Source organism: Meleagris gallopavo, chromosome 6 (assembly GCF_905368555.1).
Source record: "Meleagris gallopavo chromosome 6, MGAL_WU_HG_1.1, whole genome shotgun sequence".
Lineage (NCBI taxonomy): Eukaryota > Metazoa > Chordata > Aves > Galliformes > Phasianidae > Meleagris > Meleagris gallopavo.
In genome coordinates this window covers 1,463,888-1,478,378 of record NC_139409.1, presented here as the reverse complement: position 1 = coordinate 1,478,378, position 14,491 = coordinate 1,463,888, and the positions used below count along the sequence as shown (strand labels likewise).

Below are 14,491 nucleotides of genomic sequence, written 5' to 3'. Positions count from 1 at the left end.
TCTCCTCCCTTTCCAGAGGAGATGCATGCACAAATAAAACGTATGCCTGGCGTAGATCTGCATAGACTTATTCACTGCATTTCTGTGTGATACCTTTGTTGTTGGATCTGTTTGGATAAACAACACTCCACTTCATAACACATACATAAATGCAAGATCGATTTACACGCACCCATTTATAAAGTTGCAAAAAAATATGAAAAAATAATGGCAGCGAATGAAACAGAAAATATGATGTTTTTCTCTGGGTTTCAGTTGCTAACTATACACATAGGAAAAAAATCTCAGTAAAAATCAGTCACCATATTGATCAAGAATGATAAGGATGTTTCATCATCTCATCAAATCGCGGGAATTTGCGGCATGCTTTGCTCCATACGTGCATGATGTGCAGCAGATACCAAACATGCAGTCAGCAAGTCTTAATCTGTGAACCATAGAATTGCTCAGGTTGGAAAAGACCTTAAAGATCCTCAAGTCCAACCACAACCTAACCATCCTACCCTAACTCTAACAGCCCTGTGCTAAATCATGTCCCTGAGGACCACATGCAAACTGCTTTTAAACACGTTCAGAGATGATAACTCGACCACCTCCCTGGGGAGCCTATCCCAGTGCTTAATCAGTATTGCCCCTGCACATCTTGGGTGATAATCACAGTTAAATGTCTGGCGTTTGACCTCCCAGCAGCACACAACATGGGAAGTCTCCATGAAAACCACAGGGAAACTAACGTATGGGAGACAACATATTCACTACTCTTCCTCCTGAGTGCTAATTCTGAAAATAGACATCTGAGGAATAAATTTAATATATCACTTATGTCTAAGGAAAATGCCCAAGCTCATGAAGACCTGCATGGAAAATTTCTGTGGTGTTCAGACTGAGAAGCCATGAAAACACCACAAAAAAAAAGTGCTGCCCCACTCACTAGATATCCAAAATAATTTTGTATACGGCTACATGCACTCAATATAGGAACAGAAACTGCCTCAAATGGCCAACCTCAATCCTATAATAAGGCAGAAGAAAAGGATGTGAGCTTTAAAACAAGTTTTAATACAGTTCTAAAACTTGCAATGGAAAACTTTCAGGATTTCTTTTTCATTTTTAACCAGTTCTCAGTGGGGAATCGTTTAGCTTAATTGGAACAGATTCAGTTACCAGAAACATGGACATGAGCATAAGCAAATTTAGGAGATCTAAAATAGAGTCCAGACTACAGTTCCTGAAATCTTTTCACCAAATCTCACTGCTTTCAGTCAACTCTGTGCCTACGGAACATATGAAGCACTAAAATCTGTCCTGTGAGTGTAATAATATTCATGCCTGGTCAGTATGTTAATTTACAGATGACTGATCTGTAAATAATAAGTAGTATTATTTAATCCAATATTTATGCTTTCTTCTGTTTTTTGTTTTTGTTTTTGTTTTTTTTCCCCTAAGCTTTTTACAGAAGATTAAAGGCAGTGTTGAAGTGCACTTTGGTGAACTTTGGATTTAAAAAAATTCTAAATCAGCCAAATAGATTGAGTGACTCTTTTAAAAATTAACTCCAATGTCTTTTTTACTTTTTATTTTTTCCTATGTGTATATTATAAATCTCGGCTGATTACTGCTTCATTTGTACTTACAAATAAATGCTGGATTCATTGCCTCCAATGTCAGGTGACTGGAGTTTCTGCACAAGTATCACAATGATGCCAATAAAAAGCACAAAGTTTATCTGGGGGAAAAAGAAAAGACATCATGATGACCATGATTCGCTTTTCCAGGCTTGAGATGAGACTCCTGTCAGCCCTTTCTTGAAACTCCTGACTTCTGTTACTTTCTCTCCACTTGGCTGAATCTGTTCCACAATGAGATGACCTCCAATGTCTTTTTTTTTTTTAATGTTTTTCTTCATAACTTTTTTTTCTTTTACCTCATCCTGAGCATCTTCTTTCTCATAGGTTCACGTTGTTATAACTATAGTTATAACTTTCAATTCAGGTTTGGTTGTCACCAATCAGCTTCGTAAGGCCAGAAAAAAACAGGAAATTTAAGGTTTTATGTTGTTTGCTTGAACATCTCTTTCAGTATAATTTTCTACCTACTTTTCTATATGAAGATTACAAGTGCTTGGAGATGCCCAGTATTATTAGTTCAGTTCCAATGAATGTGTCTGAAAGTTACTGTGCTTTAGACAGTTGTCCAAATTGTTAAAAAGAGAAGCACTGCATCTGATATAGACATCTGTCTGTTTATAATCCCACAACAGTCAATGGAGACCTTGCTGACACTGTCACTGTAGTATGGATAGGAACTTAGCATGCCCAGAAGCAGGTACCAATGTCCAGTAAGCTAAACAACTCATTAGCTGCCATGAACCATATTTATTTCGTGCTCAATTTAATTTACTATCTGGAGCAGCCAGCCTCCTCCAAGTGCTACTTACCATGATTGACCCAACCACGGGACCCTTGATCACCCACCACAAGGCAGTGTTGTCATTCATGTCCCAGCAGCTGCAGTCAGCGATGGCGGAATAGGGTGGGGAAAGAGAAGGAAATAAAAATATTAAGACATAACACGGAAGTAAATAAGCTTGCAAACATTTTTAAGGGGGCAGAAGGCAGAAGGTGGGATATTGGCTTTGTAGCTATATTACTTCATTTAGTTTCAAAGGTTTCATAGACTGTCCCCGCTAAAGCTTTCTTTCACAGCCTTTACTCAACTCATCTGAAACAGAGTAAATACTGTTCTTTTTTTTTTTTTTTTTTTTTTTTGCAATTCCAATTGTAAGAGGCTACAAAATAGTTGAGACATTTTGGAAAATGCCTTTGTGCTTATTCCTGTGTCCACCAACCATAAAATTCTGAGGTTACCCATTTGGGTCAACATCTCTGTAGAGAGGGATAAGAAGACAAGAACAAAGGATTAGCAGACAAGGAAGGTCCAGGGCTAAAGGATACAAATATTCCTGAACCTGACCTGAGGATTCTGACACATGTCTAGTACACCAAGATGTACCAGGCACTAGTCATATACACATCCAGGAATGATTTTCCAGTCAATGAGGTGCAATCCTACCAACGAGCAATGATTCACCTAAGAAGCTTCAAGCTATGGGCAATAGTTGCTGTCATCTCCCTTCTTAAGCTGTTTGGAATGAGTGCTCCTAAATCAAATGGCATTTCTACCTCTATATGGACAGTTTTCCTCCAGATTCACTGAAGGATTATGCTGAAGTTTATTCCACCTAGGTGCATTTGGATATTTACATTTGGATATTTACCTGTGGAGCAAATTAATTACAGGACCCACACATATACATGGGTTTAAAACTATATTTTAAAGCTAGAAAAGCAGTAATAATGAAACAAGAAATGTTATTTCCCCTGCCACATCACACCACCCCCACTACACTACTTTAAGTCATTAAAATTCTGATTGCCAGTTAAAAAACATATTTTATTTGTCTCTGCTCTGTTCCTCTCCTGTTTCCTTTCTGGAAAACATATAAACACAGAAAAATGCCTTTTTTGTACCTGCAGTTCTGAGGATGGTTTCTTTTCCTCCCACTGGGACAAAAGCCAAAAGTCCCAGCAGTGGTTGTCATGATACATTTGTCAGATGTCAACTAACCAATTAGAATAAAACACTGCTGATCCAATGAGAGCTTTGCACAACTTTTGTGTCATTCAAATGGTGGCATGTGGTGGGGGGAAGTGAAAACCTGTACTATTAACAAAACTATACACAGCTTTAAGCACGAGGCAGCAGAGCTCAAATTCCATCATCCTAGTTGAAGTGAGAGAAAGTCCAAGGAGCTGAGCTATGTCTGGTTTAGAAGTTTCAGTTGAATTGATAAACGCAATATTTCTAGATCTCTACGCATCTGGTAGAGCAGGGGAGAAGAAAGCAAATGTAGAGATGGGATGTTCCATTTGCACAAAATTACATACTTTTCTCTCCGCCCAAAGACCAAAAGCTTAAAAATCTCCCTAAAATCTATGGGACTGATGGTTGAGATTTTCAAAGCAGCATTTCTAAGTTATCTCACTTTTGATGTCCCACTTAAGTATCTGAAAGGGGTCTGGTGTTCAGAGGGAACCCACAGTCTGGATATGAGACTCTTTCTATCTATCTGAAATGAGACTCTTTCTGCTATCAATAGTTGTATTCCGTAGAATAAAAGTACCTACATTCAATAACTACTTTTGAAACTCTCTGCATGCATTTCTAGGTCAGGTGGCTTCTCCTAAAAATTCCTCACTATTTGCAAATCTCAGCCTCTGCAGGATGTATATTCATGCAACCTTTTTAGCAAGTCAAACAATTCTGCAAGAATCCGGGCAAATTCTGATATTCTGTTCATATAAATAGGCATTAATATATGTCAATGTAATATATGGACTCAGTTGTTCTTGTTTTAGTCATCTGTTGAAGGTATCTCCAGTCCAGCTGATTATCTTAGACTCCAGCTGAGACAAGCAGGCACTGGGAGGGTGAGCATTTTTTCTTCTTTTCTTTTCTACTGCTGAGTTTTAAGTGAGTGCTCTATAGTGATATATTTTCTCCTAGAAATGCCTTTTCTTCTCTAAACAGACTCTTCCACAGGATGTCTACATGACAAATTAACTTGTCAATGTCTATGTTGTAGATGTCAACAGTGAACCTGCTAATGCTTACCCAAGGGTTTTATTAAAAAATTTTTGGTCCAACCCATGTGACATCTATAGGATGGATGTGGTGGAAAAAAACACTATCTTCTGATGAGAATCACCAAAAGGAAAATTTCATTACTAATGCACTGCTATAGCGAAGATCAGAGGATTGTTTTTCAGGATGGATGACAGAAAGAGAGCCAGTGAGATCAGAGGTTTCCATTTGGAAAGGCCAAAATCTCATCTCTGTTACATCCCTGGCGTACATCTGGAATGATTCCATTTAATTCAGTAGCACTGCTCTGGATAAACAGACAGTTGCATTTATCTCCACAGACTTGTCGCTTACAACGATGTGAATCACAAGTTGGAATCAAGGGAACTCTGCCAGTTTCATAAGGAGCAAGCAGGAGGAAACTCAGACTGTGAGCCTGTATTTCAGTCCATGCCTTTGCCACTGTGCTTTCCCAGTTCACTAATTTCTGCAATGTTTTCAGGTTCGTGCTGGATTTTCCCTCACCTCCAGAACAATGCTTGCTGATTTTTAAAAAGTAACCACTGAGACACTCAGCTGGCATCTGACCCGACGTGCTGCATGCTAAACAGCTTCTGTAACTAAGAGAGGAAAGGGTGTTTTCTGCTCTTTTTCTTCCTCTCCTTGTGTGAGATACTCCCCCTATATGCAAAACACAAGGACTGTTGAGCTCCAAAGGAAATGAATGCATTTAGGATTTCTGTTGTAATCATAATAATGACACAATGGGGGTCTCTGGCTTGTTTTTCAAGGAAATAAGCAATTTAATTTGTCCTGATGTCAGAAGAGAACACAGGGGCAAAGCACTGGTATCCCCAGTGGAGGAAGGGCCTTATGTGTTTTCCAAAAAGAGCAAGATAGGACAAGGATGAAAAACAACCTGGCAGAACAGCAAGCATTATGCAAATTTTGGTTCCAAGTATCTCTAATAAAAGGAGAACTTTAAATACGAGCCTAAATCTATCGCAAATGGGACTTAGGTACATAATGACATCATTCACATAGATTGAGGTTTTCAAAGGACCATGACTGGATTTACCAACTGTTGCTTAAAATCCCTCACTCACCAGCATTTTTCCTACAGTGTGACCGATTTCAAACATAGCTGTCATGAAAAGAAACATGGATCCTTTGGTATTTTTAGTGTGCACACCTTCCTACTAGATATGCCTGCTGCACTGTCATAGCAGTCAGTCTAACTGGATGGACAAGACCATCTCTGTGAGCAGATCTTCTTTCAGGTTATTTAGCAAAGAATGCAAGATCTTTGTAGATTTTTTTCCCACCAAAATATACCATTCAGGTAGAATCTATCCTCTTAAGCTCTTTCTTAAGTTACTGCATTTCCTAAATTTTATTTATTTACTTATTTTTAATGCAGAAGACTAAATGTGGGCTTCTGCCTCACTCCTACTCATCTCCCCAATTAGATTTGTGGAAAAATTCTTAAGAGGAGGATAAACTCTTAATTCCTTTTGAAAACTGGAGCTCAGCAACTCCTCCTGCAAATTTCACTCATCAGATATTTGCAATATTCTTGAGCTGAACTTAACACTTCTGTCTTTCCTCATAATCAATTGGAGAGGAGCAGGCAGTCACACATGCAATTCACCTGACAGCAGTTCTAAGATCAGGTAAGCCATATTTAACTGAGCAGGAGCCATTGGGTCAGCTGCATGTTAACAGATATCCTTCATGATTTCATCAGAGGAATAAGGACATCAATATTGTCTCAATGACGATACAATAAATAAGTATATAAATAAATAAGAACTCCAGGCTGAACGCTTGGCTTAAGCTACTTCCAAACTCAAATCACCGCTGGAAATGGAAAGGGAAATTAATTCACAGAATCATAGAATGGTTTGGGTTGGAAGGGATCTTTAAGATCACCCAGTTCCAACCCCATACTATAGGCAGGGACACCTCCCTGAAGACCAGGCTGCTCACAGCCCCATCCAGCCTGGCCTTGGATGCTTCCAGGGAGGGGAAATCCACAGCCTCACTGGGCAACCTGCTCCAGTGTCTCACCACCCTCACAGTAAAGAATTTCATCCTAATATCTAGTTTAAATCTACCATTTTCCAGTTTTGGACCATTTTCCCTTGTCCTGTCGGTATACTTCCCTACAAAAAGTCGCTTCCTTGAGGCCCCTTCAGGTACTGAAAACTCTCCTCACAGTCTTCTCCAGGCTGAAGAGCCCCAGCTCCCTCACCCTATCCCTGCAGGAGAGGTGCTCCAGCCCTCTGAGCATCTTTGTGACCCTCCTCTGGACCTGCTCCAACAGCTCCATGTCCTTCTTGTGCTGGGGGCTCCAGAACTGGACGCAGTATTCCAGGTGGGGTCTCATGAGAGCAGAGTAGAGGTACAGAATCACCTCCCTCGACCTGCTGGTCACACTTCAACCCAGCCTACAGTTGACCTTGTGGGCTGCAAGCACACATTGCTCGCTCATGTAAATGTTTCATCAACAAACACTCCCAAATCCCTCTCCTCAGGGCTTCTCTCAAGCTATTCTCCACCCAACGTGTATCTGTGCTTGGGATTGCTCTGACCCAGATGCAGGACCTTGCACTTGGCCTTGTTGAACTTCATGAGGTTGCCATGGGCCCACCTCACCAGCCTGTCCAGGTCCCTTTGGATGGCATCCCTTCCCTCTAGCATCTCAACAGCACCACTCAGCTTTTTTTGTGTGTGTGTGCTTTGATCACTAGATTTCCATTTCCCCTTTGTCACTGTCCTGAAACGTGCTCTCACACCATGATACATACCCAGTGTCATCAAAGTGAAGCCTCAGCACTGCCCAGACAGTGACACAAATTGTCGGGGTGCCTGCAGAAGACAAGACAAGTGATGTCATTATCAGCCTAAAAACAGTCAGTACTCACGGAGAGCACTTCTTAGCAGCTCCTCCACTAAGGTTTTATTCCCTGAGAGCACTCACGGACCAAACAACACAACCCACTGAAGTCATTCAGAGCTCTAGAAACATCTACCTCAGTCAGAGGACAGGTGAGCCTTGATGGGAATAAAGTTGGGAACAGAAAAGAATAATGTTGTTTCAGATCATTACTGCTCAAAGCTCACGTCTTGCATTTTGATGCTTCAACAATAAAACATAGGCTGTGCTAAACAAAAGCAAAGACATCAGCTTCTGTGACTAGAGCTCCTATAATGTAATGTAATCCCTGTAATGATTGCAGATGCAATAGTGGTATTATTGTACTCTTCTTACTCCTGTGTGCTTTTGTTGTAAATAACTTGTAAATGTTGTAAATGACTTGCATATGTTGCGTTTTCCCTGCTATTATAAATAAGAAATTTCTGCTTTACTTTCACCCAATAGAAATCAGTAGAGAGTAGTTTTCCCTCATTCACAGGAATTTTACTTCTTTTTTCTTCCTGAATAAGAATAAAAAAAAACAAAAAACAAAACAAAACAAAACAAAAAACTAAGAACAAACGATTAAAAAAAAAACACCAAAGCAAAACAAACCCAAACCTTGGGAACAAGAACGTTTCCTTTCTACTTCAGAGATTTCTCTCATCTTTAAAAAATACATTAAAACACAAATTAAACCAAAAATCCTCTGAGAAGCCTGGATTCATTTTCCCATCTGAAAGTACAAAAACGGTGTTTATTCAGTGGAAATATTTTAAAAAGTGAATGCTTTTTGCAGGAAAAGTCTGGGTAAGTTGTTTCTCTCTTTTATGGCAAAGAAAATCAACTGGGAAAATGTCTGCATCTACTGAGGTACCATGGAAAGTGGTCATTCATTGGAGTACCATTGGAAAGTGGTCATTTATTGAGGTATCACTGGAAAGAGGTCATTCATTGAGGTGCCATTGGAAAGCAGTCATTTACTGAGGTACCAATGGAAAGTGGTCATTTATTGAGGTACCACTGGAAAGATAAAGCACCGAAAAGCAAACACAACAAAAGACCTTGGTAACTCCAGCATGCAGCAGTGAACAAGACTGTCATGAGCTGACAGGAACAATTATGCTTTATACATTCTGCAAAGCTGCATTGATGTCATGTTAATTAGTCATTCAGCTGGATCCGCTTAAGTGAGCCTTTGTCAAATCTCATATTCCCACTCTCAGACATAAAAATATCCCTGTTAGACCTCGGTGATGGATGAAGCCTTCCTTCTGTCACAAAGTGTACACACGAAATATTTGAAAAGAAAATGATGAGAAGAAATGAAATGATAGGCTCTGGATTGAAGAAATCATGCGTGTTGTAATTTAAATTGATGCCTGCTTTTCTCACACGAGAATACCTAGAAAACATTAAGGTCTTTGTGCACCTAGATGCATAATAGTAATAAAAAATTCTTTAAATATCAGGCATGAGCCTGACATGCTACATAGTGCATAACTATTTGCACTACATTTTGTTGGTAGAAATTGATTTGCAAGTCTGAATTACACTCAAGGTCTCCAAAAAATGTACTTTAAAAAAACATATTTGAGACTTTGAACTATCTGCTATATGAATATACACGCACTCACTTTTCTTTAATCCAAGAGACATACACAGTCATCACAACCTTTTCATCTTCTGAGTAATATCTGAAAACAGAGAAATTCGAAGGGCTGCAGGAAAGAGATGCTCTTGCTGACTGAATTTCTGCCTTCAATAAGGAGCAGGAATTAGGAGGGATCTCCAGAGGAATCTTCTGTCTCTCCATCCAGTAAACTACCCAATGTGCTTACCACCATCTTGCATATTTAAGAGGGCAAAATTGGATCAGTGCAACCGTATGTAGTTCTCATTAATTACACACAGACAATGATGTGCTCAGCACATTTTGAGAAACAGATAAACATCCAGATGCTGCAAAACACCGAGCTGCTGCCTGCTGCTGCTTCAATGCAACCATTTTCCTAGCAGCTATAAGCCAGGGGGCTTTTTTTTTGCCCTATGAGGGTTCAAAACATGAATCCAGAATCTGGAAGAGCTTCTGTTCTTGCAAAGCACCAACTGCTCCTTCTGTGTCTGGGGAACCATTACCCAACTTGAGATACTCAAGAAATAACAAAATACTGTACTTGAAAATAATAAAACAGCCCATGTTGGGAGGTTCTCCTAGTATTATTAATGGTTGTCATTTGATACTGCTTTGAATGTGAAGTGGTATCTATAAACTGAACAGCCAGATCTTAGTTCCAGTATTCATCTTGAGTGTAAATTGTGAGGCTGCATGAAAGAATGAGTCCATCTGGGTAGCTTTTTTTCACAGATCGTGATTTTCCTTGTCAGTTAAGACACTGTGTTGCAATATCCTCATATCCAGATGCACTGACAGACAAGAAATTTGTGCAGGCTCAGCTAAAGTAACTCAACCACCGATACGTATCTGTTTTGCAAAGATGTACATTTTCTTTTAAAATTATCATATTTTTGTGTATCCATCCCCAAGTTCTCTAGGAGAACAACATTATATTTCAGCAGCAGTGTAATCAAACATCTGTGCAGAGCACAAAGGGAACTTTGAAAACCCTTCATCAATAATTCCCCAGCCTTGGAGTGCTATTTCTGATTATCTGTTCTTTCTACTCCATCCCTTTGCCCCCATTGCAGGGTGTCTTTGCCAGGAGTTGGGAATTTTTGGGTAGGCACGGGCGCCTCAAGAGGAAAAAAACAATGACACATCAACCAAACAAAAAAAAATCTAAGCAACGTCAAAGCAAAATGCTAACAAGCTGCAGGTCACTTGGAAGTCCATATAGCATGGAGATTCCATTTCAAAAGAAAACTCTTTAGGTAACAGGTTGTATGTAGATTTTATGCATGAATTTGTGTTGTGTTGTTGTTGTTCTTTTTCCAAGGTAATGACAGAAACAGTGTTGTTTAAGTACAAATATGGAGTTCAACCTTCTTCAGGCATCTTTAAAATGAATTGATTTTTCTGCAAACTACCGTTTGCATTAACACGCTACCAGAATCAATTTACCTCCAGGAAACCACCATGAAAAGTAATCGCCCAGTTATCAACTTACAATCGATCTTCTGAAACAAATCTTACCTTTTCCCAACACTGCAAGTTTCCATTTGCCACCCAGGTATGAGGGGCATATGTGTGTACCCTTTGAACATGCTTTCAATTTCTCTACTGGGTGGGAGAAAGGCACAAAGGAAGTCTTAGAGAATGGACAAGACTTAGTATTTCAGCCTTGGTTAAGCTGGAGAACTTGGTATTAAGTTCATATCTTGCAGAAGGCAGTTCTGAACTGTGGACTAGACATCTGCAAGTGATGTGATGTTCTCCACGTTTCAGCCCAAGTCTATCTAAATAAGCACAGCACGGTTTGGCTTGCAGGGCGCTTCTAAACAAAGACTTAACCTGCACTTTGGATCTGTATACAGGAATATTAGATAGTTCATTCACATGCCTGCCTTCAGGATAAAGAGATAGGTTATACACAAGGAATATCACCTACCCCAGCCAATAATGGTGTACCAGTAGAAATACCTCCTCTCTGGGAAGAAGGTTTCTACCAATAACGTGAAAAGGTACAGCCCCTCAATGAAAAGCCAGAAGTAGTTGGACATGACACAGTAATGAAAAAACACCATCACTGCTTTGCATTCCACCTGCAGAGAACCAAGGGGAAAAAAAAAAAAAAAAGTTATTTTTATGTTCTTTTGCCTGCGATTAGCAGAGAAAATGCTTTCAATCTCCCCAAATCTGTTAGGAGGAAAAGAACACAGCTGAGACTACTATTACACACTTTTAACAGTAAAGTTTTAAAATCCTGAAAGGAATGTCAAGGGCCACTTAGAAGGAAAAGCTGTGAAGGGTAGGTGGCCAATTTTACCAGTGGGAGGTGGCCAGCAGACAGCTTGAGAGCCTCTTGCATTAGTTGGGAGTTTGTGCTGGCGATGGGCTTTAATTGCCAGATTGGAGCTCCCTCCCAAGTATTAAGTGCAGACAAGAAAAGAATCCAGTTGTGCACTAAGGAACCAAAGGAAGGAGGTGAAAAGGAAGGAGGAATGTGGGAAGCCCTGAAAAGGATCAGGAGGGATGCATCTTCCTGTGTGCACACTTGAGAATTGCATTTTCTGGCATGGTCACTCAGAAGTGAACACATGAAAGTGTTCACATAAGTGTAAAGAAACCAGAGCAGTCTGCTGTGCAAAATGATAGAAACTTTCATTCATTCACTGGGGGGGGGGGGGGGGGGGGGGAAATAATGGACAAAAGAAAAGGGAAATAAATGTCAAGGTCTTTAGTGGAAACTGAGCTCTAACCTGACTGTGAGTGTAGGACATACTTATCTTGACAGTGTTTCATACCAGTGAGACATCATTAGTCTTACCAAAGTGACTTTTCAATACATCACAGTAAAATTAGTATATAAATTGGGAGCTCCTGTCTGGAACAGTGGAAGGCTGTCAGTTCAGACTGGTCCCAAACTGCCATCCCATCCCATCCCATCCCATCCCATCCCATCCCATCCCATCCCATCCCATCCCATCCATCCCATCCCATCCCATCCCATCCCATCCCATCCCATCCCATTCTCCGGGGCAAATCTGAAATCAATATGTCTAAACTAGAAAAACAAGAGTTGCTTTTCAGAAGCTCTACCAGTTTGTGCCAGCTGAAGATGTGGCCATTAGAGCTCTCATTGTAAGATATTTTATATTTGGAGTGTATTAGGACAAAGAAGCAGATGGCATTTTAAAAAGAGAGTTATGAGCAAAGTGCAGATCTAATATGGCTTCAGATTTTACACAGAGAATTCAAAGCAGGAACTAGTTTTAATGACAAAGAAGAGGCTAAGAAACTACACAGGTGTGATTTTCTTGTGGAAGTGACTCACAGAGAATTTATACTATAAATGGGTGGATGAAAGGCATTTCAGTTTGGGATCTCAGTATAATTCCATCATCACTACACCAGATGAGTTAGTTTGTCAAAGCAATATTAAAATGTGAACGGAGCTTGGATTCACATGTAAAATATATAGATAAGTGCATTGGTGAAAGAGACTGCTCTCTATGAAACCACACACTGAACAACTCCCCTTCAGAGACAAATACATAGTTAATATTAACAATTTTAGTATTAACAATTTTTTTTTAATGTCGCTTTCAGGGCTACTTTCTTGTGTCTGGATGTTCACATGCCTTACAGGTGACTCTTCCCAACATCCAGAGCAAATAAGGCTCTGGAGAAAATCAGTCTCCAGATGAAGAAAACCATTTCTGCTCTCTTCCCATTTATCACTATATAGATTCATGACCAGGAGAAACAAACCAAAGTCAGAAAATGAAACTTGTAGATTTGTGCTAATGCACAGTGCTGTTTATGTGGGACTATCCCACTCACAGTGAACTGGGAGAGAAGTTTACCACCAATTACCTCCCCTCCCAGTAGCTCCTCAGGCTCTGATAGTCAACAGACTGCTGCCTGCCTCACAATTTTTTTGTTATTTCATACTGGAAAAAAAATAAGGGAAAAGGGTTTGATTCTAGTCTTACTTACAGTGGAGATAAAACAGTGGTTGCCATCTTGCTCAGCATAAAGAACTCCATCTTTAATGAATACTGATATTGCACGTAGGATGAATGAAACAAAGAGGTTCATGTGGATAAAGTTCCGAGTGCAGTGAAGCTTCCTAGAGAGGAAGGAATAAAAGAGAGGAAAATTGGTGGTGGAGAATAAAAATATATCTTCTTTTCTTTTTCTGGGAATAGCACCTAGGCTGTCTACATCTACGGTTAGAACTCCAAGTACCTGGGTACTAAGAATAGAGACATCTGTAGGGCAGGAGTGTGGATAATACTGACCCTAAACATAAACAGGAGGAGGATTTTCCTGCAAAACCATGCAAATTAACATAAAATAGAGCCAGTCCAATGGAGAGAGTTGCTACAACAGCATCTAGAGTCTACTGAAATATCACCACCATAGTGGGTCCAGCAAGGGGAACAACCTGACTGAAGGGCTGCTTCCCACTTATCGTATATGACATAAAAGCTGAAATGTTGTTTGGAGTCGATGAGCTCCAGCCTATTTTCAGCAGTGGTAGAGCCACTGGCACCTGCTTTTGTCCCAGCTCACCTGAAACGACACAGGATCACCATGGCAGTGGTGAGGGAAACGAGGGACGTGCTGTATCCAACTGTGTACAGCGCCTTCACGGATAGATAGTAGTAATCCTTGGAAGACAAACATCACATGGTTAAACAGTTCAGCTATGGTCACTTCTTCCTCACTCTGTCAACACGCAGGGGGGAACCACCAGCAGGATCTATTTCTCAATGGATATTTCTCAATCTGGTATCTCAGTGTGTGTTAGAGCACTCCCTCGTGTTGGCAGACCCTTGGGTTTGAACACCGTGAAGTTTAAATGTCTGTGATCTAACAAAAGCTGCCTATAGTTCTGTGACCACTACGTGTAGAAAAAAATACTAGTTTGCCAAGGGATTCTTTAGTCAATAGGGGATGCAATGGGGTTAACTCATGCTTCTAAACATTACAAGCTGTATCAACAGCAAACATTCATATTCCAAAAACATAAACTGAGCTAAGAAGGATACAAGTCTTACTTCTCATGTATTTATGCCCATAAATATCTGATAATCAGAACATGACCAGAAGCTGGACAAAAGGAAGCTGCCCCCAACTCCCACTTCTTTTAAATTATAAGGATACCACCCACCTGGTTGTCTGACTCTGTTTCATTTTCATCAAAGCCACAGGCATCATAATAATGAGGAAAAGGTTCAGACCAGCCATCTTCAGTGCAATTTCTGCTGATGTCCCCTATGTCAAGTGCAACAGGTACA

The 14,491-nt window shown here is 40.1% G+C and overlaps 1 protein-coding gene across 6 annotated transcripts in view; it reads right to left on the bottom strand.

The window, feature by feature from the left end:
• ADCYAP1R1 (ADCYAP receptor type I) overlaps window positions 1–14,491 on the bottom strand; it is a 136,588-nt gene that overhangs the window by 28,884 nt on the left and 93,213 nt on the right. For all 6 annotated transcript variants that reach the window (XM_010712229.2, XM_085226835.1, XM_010712230.2 and 3 more), the window contains exons 7-13: window positions 14,365–14,468; window positions 13,764–13,861; window positions 13,185–13,317; window positions 11,134–11,287; window positions 7,455–7,515; window positions 2,438–2,507; window positions 1,635–1,726 (exon numbers count right to left, since the gene is read on the bottom strand). In XM_010712229.2, the coding sequence (XP_010710531.1) occupies window positions 1,635–1,726; window positions 2,438–2,507; window positions 7,455–7,515; window positions 11,134–11,287; window positions 13,185–13,317; window positions 13,764–13,861; window positions 14,365–14,468 (712 nt within the window). The remainder of the gene's footprint in view (window positions 1–1,634; window positions 1,727–2,437; window positions 2,508–7,454; window positions 7,516–11,133; window positions 11,288–13,184; window positions 13,318–13,763; window positions 13,862–14,364; window positions 14,469–14,491) is intronic.